This window comes from Syngnathus leptorhynchus, chromosome 11 (assembly GCF_054491065.1).
Source record: "Syngnathus leptorhynchus isolate UIUO chromosome 11, UIUO_Slep, whole genome shotgun sequence".
In the NCBI taxonomy this organism is placed as follows: domain Eukaryota; kingdom Metazoa; phylum Chordata; class Actinopteri; order Syngnathiformes; family Syngnathidae; genus Syngnathus; species Syngnathus leptorhynchus.
This window is the reverse complement of record NC_141205.1, coordinates 2181173-2202214: the sequence shown is the minus strand read 5'-3', so window position 1 is coordinate 2202214 and position 21042 is coordinate 2181173. Positions and strand designations below refer to the sequence as shown.

Genomic DNA, 21042 nt, shown 5'->3' with positions numbered 1-21042 from the left:
ATGTCTGTCTGTCTACAGCTGTTCCCCCCAGCCTCCAACTCCATCGTTTGGTAAAATGCTTTAATGTGCACGCATGGCGCCTGGAGCGAGCAAGCAGTGCAGCTGTGCACCCCCGTCCTGTCACCTTGCCGTTGCCCATCGTCAGTGATGGGAAATTACCAAATACACACTTTGTGCTTGTACTTACATAGATTTTCCAACTGATCCATTTTGATTTTTTTTCTCCTTATTGGCACATGGAGTATATATGTATATATCCATTCCCTGTAGTCGAGGGAAGGCACTCACAAGGGAGGGACAGTGGGTGTTTATATTAGCAGTCTGCACCAGCGCTCCAGTAGCCTACTTGTCTTTCACGCTTTGCTGCTCGTCAGCTTCGCCTCACGCTTCTCCTCACGTCAAGTCGAAAGCTCCTCGTGCCGGCGATTAAGCGTCATACATTATGCATAGCATCCACCCTCGCAATTATGGATTGTGTGACGCTCTTTGTGTGGATTCTCATTGCCATCATGCCAGCAAAAAAAAAATACCTGCCACGTTTTCCTCAATTTGAATGACGTCAGAGAAAATTGGTGGTATTGCTTGACATGCGAATTGCAGGTCAACTTGAGCAGAGTAATCAAATGAAAGATTAAAACTATGTTATTTTGTTATGATCTTAAACCTAACCATATAGAATCTAGAATAGGAGTCTTGTGTTAATTAAACACTCAGTCAATTTTTTATATATTTAAAAAAAATACCAAACCTCCTGCGTACGGGTTTTTCGCAGACATCATTTAAAAAAAATCACGTTTGTATTTTTAGACACATTTTACAGCAGAAAAACAACAACAAACACATATTGCATTATTCACCCCATCAATCAGTATTTATATGTTCATATACATTTCTGTGATTCTTTACATAACACCATATTTAGTTCTTTAAAAAGAAAAAAGAAAATATCGTACGTACAGTAAATTTGACGTGACAAAATCTAAATTGCTTTTGACAATGGTGATAAGAGAAGTGAGTGCAAGGTGTTAATCTTCACACCTCTTCCATTGTCAGACCTCTGCTACCACTCTAACCTCGTCAGCCAAACTGACAGATATTCCCACTGAAAGCAAAAAATTGAAGCTATGCAGACAATCAAATACTTTTGACATAAGGGTGGTGGACGAGTGGCTGCAAGGTCACCTTAAGCCCCCAATCCTGTGTAAAAGTGGCTCAGCACTCACCCTGAGGAAGGAGTCCAGAGATCCGTTCTCCATGAACTCAGTGACGATCATGACGGGACTACTCTTGGTGACCACGCCCTCCAGGCGGATGACGTTGGGATGATCAAACTGGCCCATGATGCTAGCCTCGCTGAGGAAATCCCGCCGCTGCTTTTCCGTGTAGCCCGTCTTCAGGGTTTTGATGGCCACAAACATCTCCCGCTTGCCGGGCAACCTTAGGTTGCCACTGCACACCTCGCCGAACTCTCCTGCACAGACGAGATGATGTTTGTACTGCGCCGGTTGGATGATATTCTTTTTTTTTTTTCTTTCATGTCACATCGCGTTACCTGCGCCGATGACCTGCTCAATCTTCACGTAGGATGTATCAATCTCCTTGGCGAACTCGCGAACGGCCTCATTGGGGTCCTCATACGTAAACGGATCAATATAGATCTTCATTCCTGGAGACACTTGGAAAAAAGGGAGAGAGACACTAACGTATTTCGTTTCTGGACATTTTGCAAAAATAATTGATCTTTCATCTAAAAATGTATGGAGAATTTCAGAGGCATTTGTAGTTTTGCAGAAATTACCAAGATGGCATTCCTCTTGTCACATTGCTATTTGAAGATCAAATCCAAATATATTTGACCATGAAGTGAGTTGCAGACGTGCTCCACTGGAGCTCAGATGCTGTAAACTCATTTAGCCAGCAAGGACACGGCCTCCTCAAGCCTTTTAGCAAGAATAATGCGAGCCGAAATATACATTTGTTTTCTCTCCTGTGGGCCGTTATCACAGTTTGAGAGGCTCGCTGAGCTCTCTCTTTCTCTCTCTCTCACCTAAGCCCCGCTGCCAGGTAAATTGGCTTAAGGTGGCCTTTAAGCATCCACGGACTTAAACGTTGGCGACTTTTAAATCGGATTATTTGCCTCTCACCACTGTGCCGGGCCCGTAGGCTGTTTGATTAGAGCCCGAGCTTGCGCCTGGGCCACTGAAGAGCCACGGGAGGCTCACAATGTCAGATGGAGGGAATTTCGGTTGGGCACTGAATGTTTTCTCACTCTTTTTATTTACATTTCAATTGTGATCTGCAAAATCTGATTCTATGCACATGCTGCGATGACGTACATCCCAAATGTAATTTTAACTTCCAATTTATATTGTATATATTAATATTACAAAGTCACTTCAAATATTCAGGTTATTATTTTACAAAATAAATGGAAAAACAAAAGTAAGATATTTTAAAATGTTCATGCATTCATAAAAAAATCAAGTAGAATTCATGTGTATTTTTTTAGATTTGTACTGCGATGACGCGTATCCCAATAGTGCGATTTGAAACTAAAAAAAAAAAGAAAACGGAATTGTGTCAGCACACTCCGTGTAGCTAACAGGGTCATCGTTTAATGTGGGAATATTTATTACTTACTTATTACTTACTTACTTTATTACTTTACAAATCGCATCATTTCCAATCCGAAGACACCATAATAACTTCAATGCTGGCAATCTTGAGGATTTATTTTCCTATTACCCTTCTCCCAGCCTATAAGATGCATGGCAGAAGCTTTACATTGAGTCACTGAGCCTTTTGGATATTTCCTCAATAGCTTGCTCGCTTTCGAGAAAATGAGTAAAGGGCTGACCTACTTTCATAACAATGGCTGGAGTTAACGATGTAAACATAAACGACGCATGCCGATATGAGCGTTGCTTAAACCCTTCCTCCGACAACAGGCGGGATCACTCGGTGGAGAGCCAGGGGGGCAGAGGTTTCTATTGGGGAGATGGTAGCCATGGAGACAGGTGTGTGTGCAAGAGGTAAGACCTCTGATGGAGACGATGGTGTGAGACAGTAGCCATGGTGATAGGCGTTGCAAAATTGGGGAGGGATGGTGGGGGGCACTGTTAAATGCGGTAAAAGAGGGGCCTGGGGGATGTGTGTGTGTGTGTGTGCATGTGTGGATGACTGGAAAGGGGTGGGGGGGGGGGGTTACTCACTGTGGCCGCTGGTGTAATGCTGCAGCTTGTCCGTGTATTCGGAATCTGCCCTATCGAAGCCACGCCTCCTGGAGGAAAGACAAAGAACTCTAGTGCTGGTGTAAAGATGGAGAAGAGAGAGGGGGTGGGGGTACACACTCCCCACCCAATGGCATATTCACAGTTTGAAAACTGTGAGGTACTTGACAGGTTGTCAAGCTACAAAGGCGTATAAGAGAGACACTAAAAGGAAAAATGACACAAGTAGGGATAATTTTGAGAAACATGTCAAAAATTTCAAGTGTTAATATCACGAGGAGACCAAAAATAATTATTAAAAACTAGCATTTTTAATTTCCCGTGTTTATTTGAAAATGTAATTTTGGGGTTAATTTTATGTATGAAGATCCCCAATTGCAGGTGACAGTGATTCTCAAACTGTTGACAAGTATTGTGTAAAAAAATTTGAAGCTCTCTCGCTCTTTTGTTTATGTACTCGTAAACAAATGGAGTTTTAACTCCCCCCCCACACACACACACACACACACACAAAAAAGGCTTTAATCTTAAAACAAAGCTGTTGCAGTCTTACAAAAACAAGTCCCAACATTAAAAGTCTCGGATGGTGAATAACAGTTGAGTGTCGCGGCGGCAGCGCATCTTCTTAATATCAAAGGATCTTGTGTGTCAAAGCAGAGCAGCTGCACTGAAGTTGCTGACAGTCGCTATGAAGTGTTAATGAGTATGCAGTGCAGTTGTTGTCACACTTTATGTGACGCATCATTGGAACCTTAATAGACCCCAAGAAAAATCTGGAACAATGATCAGGCAGATCATGTGCTGGAGTCAGTTACAGACTTGCAACAGATCTGCTCCATTAATTCCTGCTTTTTTCTACAAACTCCAGATTCTTTTTTTGCCAATTTTCATATTCTCGCATTAAGAATTGTTACCAGTTACTATAGAGTATGGATATGGCTGAATAAAAATTTAAGAAAAAAAATCGAATGGAAGAGAGGCTCACCGATTGCACACAATGATGATGACAACCACAGCAATGAGGAAGACCAAGCCCGCAGCCGCCGAGCCGATGATGAGGGGCAGCTTCTCGCGAATGCTGCTGTTGTATTCGGCTGCCAGAGACAAACAGACACATGAGAATTTTACAAAAATAAATAAGTTGTATTGTAAGATGACATTCATACTGATGAAATAAGAAGTCAGGAATCGTATTTTTTTTAAAACCATACTTTTAACTTTCAACATGTATTTGACAAGGAAGTTATTTTTACAAATTGAATGCACTACTCAAAAATAATTTATAATTTCACAAGAAAAATGAAACATTTTTACAAGTAAAAAGTTGAACGTTTTATAGGTAACCGACTAGCTTGTAGCTTTTCTAATCTCGCTGTTTTATGACAGAGTACATGTTTAACGACTGAAGACCATCAAGCTTGTATTGCGATCCCTTTGAATGCGTCCGACCCCAGGGTGACATTAAAGTGGACATGAAATCCATACCGCATGAATCAGCTGCTAAACAATAAATAATGCTGTGTTTGACTGTAAAATCACCACTAAGAAGCTTTTGTGCTGAGAGCTACGCATGTGTGTGTGTGTAAGTTGATGTATGACATTCCGGGCTAATGGCGGTCCTGGGAACTGCTGGCTGAAGGAAATGAGCTTTTCAGAGGGAAAAGCCACGAATGGTTGTAACATTAACCTACATGAGCGATGCAGTGTAATGAATATGTTCCTGCTTCTGCATAGCGGAGAGAGAAGTGGAGAAAACTGAGAACGTATCCTTCATCCAAGACTTGAATGCTGTTAGCATTTACTGTGTATACTGTAGGTAAGCATAATTTAATCGAAATCCAGTTGTGCTAAATTGACTTCATTGGTTTTACTAGTTAGCTGGTGCCTATCCTAGCTGACTTTTTGGCGAGAGAAGAATTCTGAACTATGAAGCCAAATCACAAAATTAATCAAAAAATAATAATGAAATAAATCTTTAGAATTTTTCTTTTTAAAAATCTTCCCCCCCAAAAAAAGCCAATTCCCTCAGTGGATACCACGCTTGACAGCTCACCTTCCGTCATGGTCTGGAAGTAGAGTTTGCCGCTGTAGCGTCCAAAGCCAGCGACGGTGCGCGCTCGCACCTGGAAGACGTAGATGCTCCCCGATTTGAGGCCTCCGACAACCGCCGTGTTAGTCTGGCTCCGCACGACGGTGGAATTGTACTCCGACTGGTCCTGAGGACAAGACATTGATTTTGTTTCTCATTAGCGTGATGTCTACATTACCTGAAGGACGATGGTCAGGCACTGCTGCAAACTCAAAAATCAAGGTACCACTGCAGAGAGTGTAGAGTGCAGTGACCAGTGTCATTTGCGAGTCTTGACCATCAGAGGCATTTCGCCGAGGATGCTGACATGTCGGAGCTGCTTCCCATCAGTCCGCCTGTCACTCAGCGTGCACTCGAGGGCCACAGCGGGGAGCTCAAGACGATCGTTTTGACAGCCCTCTCCTATCTTGTACGCCTACTCTTGTTTGTATTCGCCTGTGAGAGCGTGTCTACTGCTACTAGACTGAAGGTGTCCCTACGAGAATTAATGGTGCTTGTTTTGGAGGGAAGAAAAAAAGTCAGACAAGCAGTCAGTGCAGCCTTGTTTTGCCTACAAGTCTCTCGGGCAACTCTACTGCGGTTTCATTTCTTTACTTCTGTCTACGTGAGGACACTCAGTAATACAACTGTGGGCTGCACAATCCCCTAAGAAATAAAGCTATTCTTTACCAAAGTAATAATTCAAAATATATGCATCTGAGAGGGAAAGGCTGCAAATAATATTATAAATGCATTTGTTGAGGATTGTTATTATACTACAATGGCAACATGTTGACCAATACAGGTAAATGCGTACCTTTTCATAGTACTGCAGCTCGTAGTCCAGGATGACTCCGTTGGGCTGATCTGGCTGGGACCAGGAGAGAGTGATGCTGTCCACACTGCGACTCACTTGGTGCATGATGGACACTGTGGATGGGGCTACAAAGAAACAGATAACAGGGAACAGAATTGTTGATCCAAACACTTACAGTAAACGCGCATTGTTTTGGATGTACAATATCTTTTTGATTGTAATAATCACTACTCATCACGCACTACTGGCACACTCAACAAACAAACGGATACAGAGAGGCCTTATTTAATTTTGTGGTTGCTGTATTTCTCTCTCTCTCTAAATAACAGCTTGAAGCGCTGTAGCAGTGATTTTCCGTAGTTACAAATTACATGTTGTGGACCCCCACCCCCCACTTAGATTGCCAGTCTCTCCTTGGAAACATGCAGGTACTCCTCTGTTCAAAAAGTAGGAAGACCAACATGACAGTAGCTAAAAGTCGCAACTAGAACTCTCATGGTGTGTGAAATGGTCATGTGATGATTCATATGATGAATCAATGAATCAAACAATGCACAATCCCAACATGCTGCCCGTTTATTATCGCCACTCTTCCGGATGTGAAATCAACTCAAATGTCAATTCCACAACCATCAGCTGGGGCTGATGTTTACCTCACGGTGGGTGGCCGGTGACCTGCAGCTCCGTGCGCTCGGCACGCTACAAACGCCATCACGTCAACGCCTTCGGCGGCCATTATGATTAGTTCAGGGCACCGCAGGTCAGCATCAAACCAAGTAAGGCACAAGTTAAAAAGCACATGTGAGGCACAACAACAGGAGGGCTGCCAGGAAAGATTTATGGATACAAATCGTTCAGCATGTTCACCCATACCCCCTACCGAATGCACGCACGACTCCACATGGAGGCTCCCCCAGAGTCCCTGGGACATGTGTTCCACTGAGTAGAAAGCGACGGTGACCACACAATTCTATAGGCTATAATAATGGACTGTGCAGCTGCATATGTTGGGTTTCACGGGCCTTGCAATTTGCTGCCTTTGTGGCTAAGGAAGGCGGCGACAAAGCAAAGTGGCTCAAGCCCGTTGATAACAAGACTCAAGTAGTTGTGTATACAACAGCGGTGTCCGGGAAGGCGGAGGGATGTTGAGATGTTTGGATAGATTCAGCTATTATTCTAGAAGTGCTTGTCCTGTTGCTTGTTCACTAAAGGGTTGACAGTTCCTGTTCACCTTGCGGACTTCAACAATATAATTGCATTTGTCCTCATTTGAAAATGATTCACAACCTTCCCAACAATCCGCAAGTTAGTGGGCATCAAACCCAAGAGTCCTCACACGCTTGTTTGCAGTCACCTGTCTAATAAAGCAATCAGTCCCTCTAAGGGGAACTCACGGGTATCCCATTACGGATGGACACAACCTTAAGACTAGCACATGGCCACGTTTCCATTAAACGCACGCAACGGCAACCCGATACGAGGCCAAAGACACAAAGGCGGCTCGTGTGTTGCCATACACGGCATGGCCGCATGCTAATGGGACACGGAGGAAACACAACATGGCACCAAGTCCGTGTCAGGATCCGAGACGGTGAGACGCTCACATCATCGTAAACAGGCAGACAGTCAAAACCCTTCGAAACCTTTTTATTTATTAGGCAAGACTTAAACGGTGCAAGGCAAATTGTATTTTAATGGCCTTCCTTTACAACTGTGTTAGCTTTAGTTAATGGCTAAGTAGGTTAAAATTTCAAATTGACTACAGCATGTTCTGACATACATAGAAATTTGAGTCAGCCGGAGGGACGGAACTCCATCGTAAATAGAGAACATATCGCAAGTTCATGCCTGTATTCATCTTTTCCCTTCTTTGTTGATGACTCGGAAAGCACCAGATTCCATTCTATTAAGAACTGAAATGAAAGACGCGAGAACGTTTTCCCCACAATCTATAAAATGAAGGTTGGCTCATCAAGGACGGTCACATTCTTAAAAGGGAGGGCAAGCTGGTTGAATACAAGGACTCTATTCATATTCCCCTAAATTAATCAAGTGGTGATAATGGAAAGGACAGGGATTGTAAATTCAACTAATTAAATTAGAAGGCTGATTTGGGAAGATAAATGATGTTCATGAATAGGTCTGCAGGTTTCCTTCACCCGAATCAGACATTAGGCCCGGAGAAACACTAACACGCCGAACAATTTAGGAATAGATTTGAATCTGGGAGAAAATGAGTAAATAGAAAATGATTCAATCCTGTAAGAATTTTTTTTCCACATCTCACTCCATTACCCCTTTGTGTTTAATGAACTGTGAACCTGCACAAAGACTTATGGCTATTTCGAATGAGACGGAACAATCCACAACTTCCAAGAAACCAAAAGTTGCATATAAGAGATAATGTGACACATGGCTCATCGAAGAATACTTGGGTTCCATTTCCTACACCACATTTGTATTAAGCAGGATTGTGCTAATTTGCTTAATTACAGCGTAGACTGGACACAAGTGACAAACTCCTGTCGTCGTTATTACCCCAAGTGCCTAGTTGAAGAGAAACAAGCACAGGACTCCAGCTAAGCACAGCAAACTACATTTCGTGTAGTGTTGCAAAGAATTTTCAATCATCTGTTTGATCTTGGTTCCAAAACTGGTCCGTGGTGCAAAAAAAAGGTTGGGGGGTGGCTTTTGATCCAGCTTTCTTCTCACATCCCAACATGTCTGGAAACATGTGGCTCCTACTTTATTGCAAGTTGTGCAGCAGCATTCTCTTTCTGTGATTTAGTTTGAGACCGTGGGGAGGTACAGGGCGAACAGGACAGAGCCCATAAATCCCTTTTCCTTTACACAGTAAAAACAAGCGCGATAAGGTCCAAAAGGTCCCAAAGCAGCTGTTCCTTGGGGTTCTGCTCCTGCCACTCTCTTGGGCTGCCATCCGTTTATGAGCGCTGTATCAGGAGCTCTTTAGCGACCAAGTCTGTATTTGTACTACTCTGGCAGCCGGCCCCGTTTCCACAGCTGCAAAGTATTGTGGGTCTACAGCAATTTTCCAAACTCAGCTAGGAGTCGATCAAGCTTAAAACCATCTGTAGGAGGAAAAGATGGACTACCACCGTCTACTTAAAATTATAAGCCCATTTTTAAATGAGCATTTTATGGTCCCTGTATTGGTGGGCTTGCAGATGTTCAGCAGACGGATTCAGTGATCTACCGTTCATTGAGGGTTAGAAGTTCCAGACCCACCACCAATAGGTGTCAACGTGATCTAAATCAATTAAAAACACATTATAAACGCAATAGAGACGTATTTGAAGACACAAAATGTAGAGAAATGCAGAAAATACTGCATTCCACATTGCTTATCTACATTTTCTTAAATCACTGTCCTGAATGTATGGGTTCAGATCGCATTCAAAGCGCACGAGCTGTCAAAAAATAAGTTCCTTCAGAGGATAAGACCCGGGACAAAACGAGCCATGCAGAAAGCATTCGAGCTGACAGTATTATTCCTTTTAAAGAAGAAAAACACACCATTTGGCAAATATTTACGGATTAGCCATGGCCCTTAAACTCTGGGGTGAATTGGGTGGAATGCTTAAAATATTGCAGTTGTCTGTCAAAGCTATGCGGAACGATGGTTTTGGATCACACAGCTGTGGAAGGAAGGAAAATCAACAGTTTAGTGAGACGCTTTGAGGCAATGCTGTCGTCTGCCGCGAGAAAAATCCTCCTAAACCCACAGGAAGCTTGTCAACATTCATTCGAAAGAAGCCGTTTGGATTGGTTGTTTTTTCTTATTTCCCAAAACAAAACAACGTTTTCTCGCACGCATACAGACATTTTGCAGAAACCTTTGAGAAGGTTTATATATTCACGCAAATCTCCAAACGCACTGTCTAACTGCTTCCTATCACGTGACTCTACTATGCATACGAGGGGTTTGTATGTGTCGAAGCTTTGAATTCACAAATTCATTTATTAGCGTAACAGCAATTTAATAAAAAACTCACATAGTTGCAGTTTTTCAACTCTTTCTATAATGCTCTAAAATGCCAAAAGATGGTGCAAAAGCTCTGGCAAATAGGAAAGTAGTAATTGATTTCACAGAAGTACGATATATTGTATCTCGAATGAGAGACTTTCATCTTTGTATGTCAAGGAGGACGTAATTTTTTTTGTAGCTTTTTAACAAAAAAACATGCAACCCACCGAATAGCTGATTATAAATGATTAATATCAGCAACTATAAATTTGGGGGATTTATTTGCTTGGTTATTAGTTGCTTGATTTGTTTTTGGGGCAGAAGTTTGCACCAAGAACCCTACATCGTTTTTGTTGTAATTATAAGTGCATTAGTGCCACTAAATTATGTTGACGTAATTATGTTTCCATGACTGAGGAAAGCGAAATCAGGGTATGTCAATCCCTCTCAAAATATTTGCTGTTGTTAAATAGTTAAAGCGGCAGCAGGTTGGCATCACCTCAAAAAATGCACGGCTCAAAAACATCTCTTCTAAATGCATCGGCTAAAATAGAAATTTCTGAATTATTAACCGCTGCCTTTTGCACATCTCCGCCCCCTTGTGAACCAAAATATCAGCCACAAACTGAGCATATTTTCTAAGCCAAGCATCAGCAAAAAGCACACTGCTGCAATTCTGAAAGAAGGTTTAAAACATAGCCTTTTATTATTTTGAATTCAATCCATTGGCTCTTTTGGTTTTTAATTATCAGGCATGCTCGTTCCTGGCTGAAGCAAATAAATGGGTGCATTAAAAGTATGATCGATTCAAGCGTCATTGAAAGCGCACCGCTTGTGCACTCAACATTTATCTGTATAATGGCATTATGTTCTCTTTAAACAGTCCACTGGGCCAGGAGACCTCAGCCTTTTAACCCAGATTTATACACAGGCAACGAGCGGACTCTCTTCCCTTGCACGTCAAGATGTATCGTGATAGATGGGAGCCCATGTGACTTGTGAATGATTCATAAACAGGATCAATTAGGCAACTCGTTTGATGATCCATGAGATGATTTTCCTCGGGGTAAACGTAATTAAATTCATATAGAAGAATGCATGGAATATTAAAGGCATCTGATGAAGCCTGCAGGTTGCACATCCATCCATCCATCCATCCAATGTGCTGCTGTGGAACTCGGCCACACCTCAGTGAACATATCGTTTGGCCGGTCACGATGAGAACAGCCTTCAAGGAGGTGTGATTCCGAGCCCTCCAGTCTGACCTGACCATATGCGTCCTCTTCTATGCCTTCTGTCGCCGTCACCCAGCCACTAGGTGGTCACCCTAAGCCTTCTTGTATGTACATCTCGCTGACTCGTAAAACAGCCTCTTGGCAGCTTCAAACCAGATTTTGAGGGTGCTTACACAACTGTAGAGTAGCTTGCATATATGCACAATTATTTAAAGTGAACACGGTATAAAAAATTGACATGTTAGCAACACCAAGTTATCGCTGGCTTTGTCTCAGATGCTAGCTCTGCCCCAAAAGTCATATCCAGCATTTGCTTCACATAAAACTGCCATCCCAAACCTTAGTGATTTCAACCAGTGAGTGACAATTGGATATTAAGCGTGCTGTAATTCCTTGCCCATTGTGTATTTTCATGGAAAAAGGCTTTTGTTGAGACAATCTAACATTTTGAAAATTACATAACATATCTCTGGGTCAAGCCTTATCTTGGCAGTCCCGTCTGGCTGTGCTTCAGTGCTTTTCACACCAGCAGTCCCCATGGTCATGCCTCTTCAGCACAACTCGGCCATTGGCGCTGTAATTAAGCCATACGTCTTCCCCTGGACCATATGCATACCCTGCCGCTGATTACGCCCTCAGTGCCCAGTGACTAATGGGATTCTCTTGCACAATTGGCCAGTTTAGGCACCACTCAAGTCACTCAGTATGCAGTCCACTACACCACTTTGTTAAACAAATTATACCATAGATCCCAAAATTGATTGGGGCAAAATTTACAATTTACGATCCGAAAAAAATCCTAAATTGATGTTCAGATCTGAAATTGAGCATTGCACAGGTCAGGCTACTTACTTAATTTGCATATTTGTTGTTTTTAAGCAACCACAGCTAGTGGTGCTGTGGGCGATCTGTTCCAGACCGACCTGCTATAAAATTAAAAAATATATAAGGAACATTTTGGTATAATTTTTCAATCTAACACACTAATGCGTATATTCTGCGGTATTGCAAACATTTCCGTATCAGCTGCAAAGATACGTTCCACAAAAATTGATTTATGGTGACGGTGCTGCTTTCCTGCAGCCTTTTCTGGCGTTTGCTGCCTGTGTGAACGGCTGGGCCCAGAACTGCCTGTGGTAATTAGGAATGACATGATGTTTATGTAACCTCCGGGCCTCACAAACCAGATGCAATTATAGGCTCCTGGTCGGCGTGACCCCCGTCCCCCTAGCGCAGTGCCACGGTCCCGTCACTGAGCCCGGCGGCTCTGCAGAGTCACCAAAGGGGGGAGGTGGGCTGGGTTTTTTCATTTCGGCGATGGTAGGGTGTGGCGAGTTTCCTTTCACAGCTCCCTGCGATGGCCGCTCCCGCCTCATAATCTAAAGTGACGGGCACTTGAACGGAGAGGGCGCAGAGCCCCCCAATTTCCGCAAGAACTCCTCGGAAGGGGGAAGCGGGGAACCCGATGGCCGGGGCGGTAGACGTATTGTGGTCCGGCGAAAGAAAGAGGGAAAAGAGGGGTGGGGGGGCCTCATTACAACGCTTAACTGCACTCACAGGCCCTCATTAAGCCACCACAGCAGTGACTTAAATCCAAACAAACAATAAAAAGGGGCTGCTGTTTGAGTAAAAGGCCTCCATCTTGGACTTTCAGCATTGTAATGGCTACTTTATGGAGCTGTAAGGCAAACAGATATCAGTAAACACTGACGTTTTGCTACAATGGCTCAATTTGAGGGGAACATTTAAAGAGATTCCAGCGCCGAGTAATGTGAGTGAGTTGTGTGGTTATACAAATGAAATAAAAGCTGAGTAGCTTTAGGTGCTTCGGTCATACAGCAATATGCAGGGTGGTTGAGTGGTCGGGGGTTGAATGATGAGACATCGTGGACAGGCACATAATGCTGTCGGGAGACTTAATAAGAAAAGAAAGAGCCCTGTTAGCTTACAAGCCTTGCTTGTGATGCCATATGATGCACTTGATTGATACAATTAAAGAGCAAATCAATGCTATGGCCTTACTGGAATCCTTAGAGGAGGAGTAGACTTCAAGCGCAAAACATGCAAAGCTCAAATGTTTGCAGACGAGATTTGGAGGTGTCTCTTGATAGAACGCTTGCGATAAAGCCCTGGATTTACACGCCGTCCTTTTTTGAGACTGCTTATCCGGCTCAGGCTTGCGGGAAGCTGGAGCCTATCCCAGCAGATTTTGGAAAAAAGGCTGACTACCCCTTGAACTGGTTGTTGGTCAATCACAGGGCAAATATTGAGATGAGCAACATTCGGTCTCTTAATTGGGCCTGATCCCACTCTGCTTACAACAAAGTCACCCGAGTAGACATCGTCGGTGACCATTGCGATTCTGACTTAAAACCCGAAAACAGTATTTTATCTGTGCACATTTCAAGTGACATATACAATATCAATGTTTTACAATTCTGGATTAAATGAAATAATTTACAACAGCAGATGTTCAAATTTCATGTAAAGTGTTAATTGACAACACGGGGGTAAATTCTATTCTAATTTTACTATGACACATCCGTATTTAGGGCACTCGAGGGGAAAAAAAACAAAAATAAATGCAATTTTGTTGCTTGGAGCATGCAGTGCAAATCCTGCCTAAAAGGCAAATCTCACCCAGAGGAAATACAAATCTTTTCCCCTCTTATCGAAACACTTGCCCATAATCACTGAGACAAATCTAGAGTTTTATATTGTTTAAAATAACGCTGAGTGGTTGGGTGAGCTGCAATCATTGCTGAATGGTGTGTGATGGTCTGCCTTGCAGAGCCACAATTTGCAAACCGTGAGGTTGAAGTATAAGGACCTCATTCTCATTCTGCTTGGCCCACCATTGACGGCACACTCTCAACCACTCATCTGCATACATCATCATACACTTTGTGAGGTGCACTGTGCATTTTGTGCTTGTGCCACCGTAAGTGTATTGAAGAGGAAGCCTAATGGCGCTCACTTAACGGCAGCCTTGTAACAGTGTCCAAATATTTCATGTTTCTGTACTACAATAATTATGTCAATGGATACTGTCACTTTTACAATACCTTTTCATTTTTACACCAATATTTTTACACCCTCAACCATCTTGGTTAGTGCAAAATGAAATGACAAGTAAAACGGCTGAACCGCAGAGCAAAAAGCAGAAGAATAGCCCTGCCAGTCCAGAGGGCGAGACATGCAATTTACCCCCGCGGAGTTGTGACGACGTGAAAGCACCTGCTGCTCACACATCTCTGGCACCAACTTGAAAGACGACAACCGTGGTGATCATGAGAATTTTTCGCAGCCTTGAGCGTATTGACAGGAAAGATTTTTGTACAAAATGCTTCTTCTGCCTACCTATATATAAATTCAGTGAAGTGAAAATGTCAGTGATGTCCAGGTGAACGTATGCGAGCAACTTGTACTCATTAGCCAACGTAAATCTTTAAATACTGTATAATATAGAAGTAAACGAATACTAAAATTACAATAGAACATAAAAAAATCACAATTTTAAATAGATACCAGAAAACTACTTTTTGATATGTAAGTATACAGATTTTCAGAAATAAGGTGCATTGGGTGGAAAAAATGTGCCAAACAAATCATGTGAGTAAATCTACGGTGACCCCCTCATAGGTAAAACCGATAATATTTAATATTTTACGAGGTCACTTTTACTAGTCATTAACTTTTTCCCAAATATCGCTTTCAGGTTTTCGATAGGAGACTGCTTACCAGCTTGGTTGGTGGTGATGTTGACCGAAGAGTATTGCGGCGAGTAGGGACTCTGGTCCGACACACCGTTGACCGCCTGCACCTCGAACGTATACTGAGTGTGGGCCAGCAGGTCGCTGATATATACCCGCGGTTCCGTCAGACCCAGCTGGCGGGGAAGGAACTGGACGTTGTCGCCGCAGCGCGTGCAGCCGCCACGGCCTCCTCCGCAGCTCTTGCAGATGATGTTGAAGACGACGTCCTCGCGGCCGCCCGAATCCCGAGGGCTCATCCACTCCAGCATGACCGAGGTCTCGTTCACGCTGGAGATGACGTTTTGCGGAGCCGAAGGGACCGCTGGAGGACGCAAGAGATGCTTGAGTGAGTATGAGGACCTTTAGACAACAGTGCCAAAGACAGTGACTAGTGAAGGCCCCTGATCAAAGTCAATCTTCGATGGATATACAAAAGATATCAAGGTCTTTCCAAAGAAAAAAAACAACAACCAACCACTAAAGAATCAGTCAATCATTCTCCCAGTTGGCTGATTTGATCAATACTACAGGCTCGCCAAAGCCTGCCATCCTTCTTCAAGATTCCCATTCACTGGATCCGATTTTCCGAACCGGTGCCCACATTCAAGTGTTTCCTTAGTAGTTTTCCCATGGAGCAGAGTGTCCAAATTGGATAAAACCCCATCTCATTTGGCGGCTCCGCCTGCACGTTGATTGGCAGGCCAAACAAATACACAAGTCCGTTCATGTTGTTTTCAGCTTGTGCACCTAACTGTGGAGGAAGGCTAATGAGGGCAACAATTAGACTCCCCACACCACAGATCGGAGTCCATTGTTTCTTGTTTAACTTCATTTGAGTGGTGGTAATTAATGCACCTCCAGCTATGAAAGGCAGTCTACGTTATTGGTTGCCCCCCCTACATGAAAACACAACACCTCCTCGAGAATGATGCCAAGTTAATATCTCAGCCAATCAAGGTTTCAACCATGGGTGAATTTACATCTTTTTCGATCCGTTTCTTTATTATGTCATGTCTTCATATGCGGAATCTAAAAAAAAAAGTGGTGAGCCTATTTTGACAAAGCAGTAGTAGAACGTAATGAAAATTTGTCAGAATATATAAATACAGAATGGAATATGAATATAGAATATATAGATATGTAAATATAAATATATATTTAAATCCATTAAAATATAAATATAAAAGCCTAATGAGCGAAATGATGAGGATGGCTTTTTTTTTTCTTCCAAAATTGCAATCTTGGGGTTTGAAAATTATAGGTGTGTATTGGAATGTTGATTTGACTTTGATTAAGTCTTCAATCTTTGACCAGTCTGTGTCATACGCAAGAAGTAGCACTAGAGGACATACACGCAAAATCTTCTTAAACACAGTAACCACTGAGTAATACCACCACATTAGCTTAGGGTGGCTTAGTGGGCCCCGCTTTAATCACGCCGAGGGCCGTGCTGCGCAAAATCTGAGTGATGTGACGCCGCTGCTCTCTCCGGTCCACAACAGCTGCTTGATTCCCAGTGCCGTGTTTATGCAAATCCCTTTTGTTGGGGAGGCCATCATCTCGCCCTTTCAGCACACACAAGAGGGAGCGAAAGAACGCAACGCTAACAAAATGTTGAAAAGGGATGTTTTTTTTCTCTTCCTCGTTTGCTTTTGTTTTAGCCGGACCAAACCTCCCCCTAAGCGTCGACCTCGGCCGTCATCCTCGCATTCCTTCTTCTTGGCTTTCAAATTCACATTCAAATTCCAAGCGGCTTCATTGGCATGACAAGAGCCGCGGTGGGCCCCATCTCAATGTGTCGCAGCCCGGCCCGGTGACCTCTGATGGAGCCGTGTGATGTCGAGGACAGGCCGGCATGCCCTTGTGCGAGTCTTTGGGAGACACACACTATCAACTCAAACCATGTGACAGCCATGTCTTTCAGAGAGGCTGTGTAGTGTGTACATATTCAACACTTAAATGAAGTCAGTGTGCAGTGAGCCACCCTACATTAATTGCAGGCTATTTATTTTAGTGATAGCTCGAAGTCCGCCATACAGTGAGACCTTTTTTTTTTTTTTTTTTTAAACTGTGGCTCAGCTATCCCACATGTAAGGCTATTACTGTACTGTAAACAATGTGATACATACTGGTGCAGGGCATCTGTAAGGGATCAGAGTCGGTGCGGTAGTAGCCATTGCGGCAGATGCAGTTTATGGCTCCTTCACTGGTGGTGCGGCTATTAATGGGACACTGCCGGCACGACTCATCGCCCTGAGTGGGCTTGAAGAATCCCGACGGGCACGCTGAAAGACACAAACAGAGAAAGTTAAAAAAAGTCTTTTCTATCAGAACTCAAAGATCTTTGAACAAACATGGACAGAGATATAAAGAAAGCTAATTCAATATGAAACTAAATTATGATTGATCTGAGACTTGTTGACTGTGGACACTTTTGAAGTGATATGAAGAGACTGAGTGGTCCAAACGCAAGCGGTGGCTTGCCTGTGAGGCGGCTCTCAGCGCGACATGCTGTTCATGTGAATAATTCACAGTCTTTTGCTTGCTCGTCGTCCATCTGCATGGTTCACTTTCTGTTCGGGGCCCTTTTAAGAGGCTCCCTGCACGTCCATGACAAGCCAAGATAGACGGTAAAACCGGAACTGGAGCATGTGTGTGCTATGCCTACCAACGGATGAAGTGTTTGGCTGACTGTCATTATTTGGATGTACAAGAATAAAAACATATTACAGTCCCAAGCCCCAGTACTGCAATACTCTTGAATCCTGATTTTTGCTTGAAAGCAACTCTGGCTGGATACTACGTATTTTGAAGCCTTAAACATGTCTATAAAGCCTACTTTCAAACACTAAACCTGGCTCAAAACCTTAATCCGTAATCCAGCCCATGTCTATAAATCCTACTTTGGAACCTTAACCCTGAATCAAAACCCCAATTTAGCAGACACTGTCATTTTAAGATTGAAACTGCAACTTTAAACTATAACCAAAGGTTTGAAACCCTAACCTGAAACCCTGATTTTGTCTTGGAACCCTACTTTGAAATTATCACCCTGTCTTAAACCCTAATTCAAATCCAAATCCTGTCTTGAAACCCTTAGTTACTAAAACCCTAACTTTGGTTTGAAACCATATTCTAAGACCGTTTACGTGAAAAACCACAAATTTACCAGTTGGCTTGATTGATGTGTAGTGACTGAAAATCGACACATTAAGAGTTTTTTTAGCGAGCACGAGTCATTTTTATTGATATTGTGACGGTAAACTCAAATCAATTTAGAGATTTATACGATGCTAACAGTGTAGACCTTGCCAGCATTTTATGGCAACATGTGCTTTGCTTATCACAAATATCTTCTATCCACATGAAGTCATCATCACTTGTCATTGCGTCTAAGTAGCTTTGACATGTTTGCTTTCTGCCATGATTGATGCCCTAGCTCTCTCTTTTTCTCTCTCGTTACGCGCCGAGTGAAACCCGAAGCGTGAACACTCTCTGTGCCAGTCGACCGTTCCGTCGAGGCCTGAGCCAAGCCACTTCGTGGGGGAATTGCCATCAAACCGACTTTGAAAGAAGCCGTGTAAAGACGTGTTGAAGGGGAGAGGGTCGGGGGGCGTGTGTTCAGGGTCCATCGGTGGGAACAAAGAGGAGAGCGGGGAGAGGTGGGGAATGTCTATGTTTGGGAATTCAGTATATGTGGGCACAGTTGATGATGGATGTGCCGCAACTGTGACAATCGCGACAAATGAAAAGAATGTAAGGATTAGAAAGTATAAAACTCCATGAGGCCTTTACTACTGCAGAGATTTTTTTATATTCAAATGGTCACAAGCTGCTCGGGCTGCCGCCGAGTGATGAATAGTTCCCTGCCGTGTGTAAAAATCCAAGACGCTTTCTTTGTAGCTTTGCCAAGCCTCTTCTCCATTCACTTGTTGAAATCATTTGTTTGTTGTGTCTATCACTAATTTGAAAGCCTAACTTGGAATCCCTCTCTTAGTTTCATACCTTAGTTCCGAACACTAATCATGGCTTGAAACCCTACTACAGGTTTACAACCCTACTTTGAAGCCTTTACCTTGGCTTGAAACACTCCTAAAACTCTAAACCTTAAACTGTCATTTGAAAGCTCAATTTGAAACCCAAATTTGCAACTCGTTCATATTTACAACACCCAAGTGACGACTCACACCCATCTGAAACTGTTTTTGTGCTGCTGTATTGGCTAGCAACTGAGTTCAAATGGGCACAGCAGATAATTTGCTGCTTTGGAATCTTCCGATTCCAAATTCCTGGCGAATCAAATCCACTTAAAGAGGACATGTGTTTTACGTCTCAGCACACCTCTCTGTCATCTGCCTGGAGGGTGTAAGGGGAATTTCCCCCTCGGCGTCCAGATGACAGATTTGAAGAGAGTTGTCTAACGTCAGATGTAAGCAAGGCTATGCTTAGATCACATCTTTAATTCTCCCAGAACGTGGCGGCATTTGATGTCGCGCTCACATCGGATGTCTCGTCCAACTTTTAGAAAGAGAGTTGAATTAATTATGGGTATAAATAGTCGCCCGTGACAGCCGGCGCTTTTTATTGTAACTTCCCCTCATAAAAGTAAAGCTATTGTCATGAACGTGGTTTGATTTTGAGGAGCAGACGTGCTGTCAGACCTCACAGCAACAACAAAACTACAAAAACAGAGCAAACAAGCTTTTAAGGAACGTACTGCTTCTCAAATTGTTCCATTCTTTGTAGTGAAAACCTTGTTTGATTCTTAAAATATCTCCTCATTTGAATCGGAACGTCTCCAGTTACTTGAGTCCGTCCGTGCTTTACCACTTTTAATAACACATTGGGCTTTCATTTTGTGTTGATTTTGTCGTTTTTTTTGTTTTGTTTTTTTCAAACGAGACTTACCGCATGGAAACTAGATGGTGAGTCAGGGTGCAAATCACATTTTACAGCAGCTAATTTGCTCCCATTTTTGTTTCAAAGGTTTCCTGGATCTCAACCTCACACATGGGGAGATTTATGACACGGGAGAGATGAGACCTGCAGCTGGACCGTGTATGCATATAACCAGACTACAAACACATCATGAGGCAAATTATTTGTTCTCAGATGAATTCATGTATATTCGTTAAATTGTTACCTACACTTTTAATGTTTTCTCTTAACCAAGTGAAAATGTGAACGAGCCCACACAAGTTGAGACTCATACTTCTCTCCAACACAGCACACTGATGTTTTCGCCAATTGCGATTTTCAGCGCCAAAGCTGATGCACACGCAAAAGCCCATTTGTTCCTCAACATGTGTGGGATTTCTCACAAAATAAGATTTTATGTCAGATGCTAACAATTGGCACTTCACAAAGCCCAAGGCCACAAGGTATTTCTACATTTGCCCTCATAACCCCCCTTGAAAGGAAAAAAACAGCTTTACACATCTCTCTAACCACTTTCAAAAAGATTGTCACCATCAAGTGTCCTTCCCCTAAAACATAAAAAAAAACATGAAAGAGACAAAAATGGGCAATGTGTGTGTGTTTTTTGCTTGATTGTGTTGTTCAGGGTGTGAAAGAAAAAGCTGAAGGGCACATGGATCAGAGGTGGGAGCATTTGTGAATGCGGCAAAAACACAAACCACTGAAAGAAGTAAAAACTGCCACTGTCACGAAACGTGTGTGTGTGTTGTGTGTGTATGTCTGTGTGTTTACAAGGATGAAGGGTATTTCCCAGACCGCCGCTGCGACTGCCGCTACAGTGGGCAGTGCTCAACCTTGGGGCCTCAACAGGCTTTGTTGTCTCATATAAAAGTGTTGGTGAAATCACTGCTGGGAAGACGAGAGGCCACTGGAAACACACACCCACACCTATGGGCCATTTAGAGAAGGGATGGGCGACACAAACGATGGAGTGGGCCATAGTTTCTCGTCAGTGCTACAGAGCTGGCCACAAAG

General features: G+C 43.0%; 1 protein-coding gene across 4 annotated transcripts in view; it reads right to left on the bottom strand.

Annotated features, from left to right (window-relative positions):
• The window catches only part of ephb2b (eph receptor B2b), a 93127-nt gene that overhangs the window by 6856 nt on the left and 65229 nt on the right, over nucleotides 1–21042 (bottom strand). Inside the window, exons 4-11 of one of the 4 annotated variants that reach the window (XM_085923595.1) lie at nucleotides 17220–17375; nucleotides 15077–15412; nucleotides 6116–6240; nucleotides 5284–5446; nucleotides 4216–4324; nucleotides 3213–3280; nucleotides 1553–1675; nucleotides 1224–1471 (exon numbers count right to left, since the gene is read on the bottom strand). In XM_085923595.1, the coding sequence (XP_085779721.1) occupies nucleotides 1224–1471; nucleotides 1553–1675; nucleotides 3213–3280; nucleotides 4216–4324; nucleotides 5284–5446; nucleotides 6116–6240; nucleotides 15077–15412; nucleotides 17220–17375 (1328 nt within the window). The remainder of the gene's footprint in view (nucleotides 1–1223; nucleotides 1472–1552; nucleotides 1676–3212; nucleotides 3281–4215; nucleotides 4325–5283; nucleotides 5447–6115; nucleotides 6241–15076; nucleotides 15413–17219; nucleotides 17376–21042) is intronic. The other 3 variants (XM_085923598.1, XM_085923597.1, XM_085923599.1) reach the window with 3 other exon arrangements.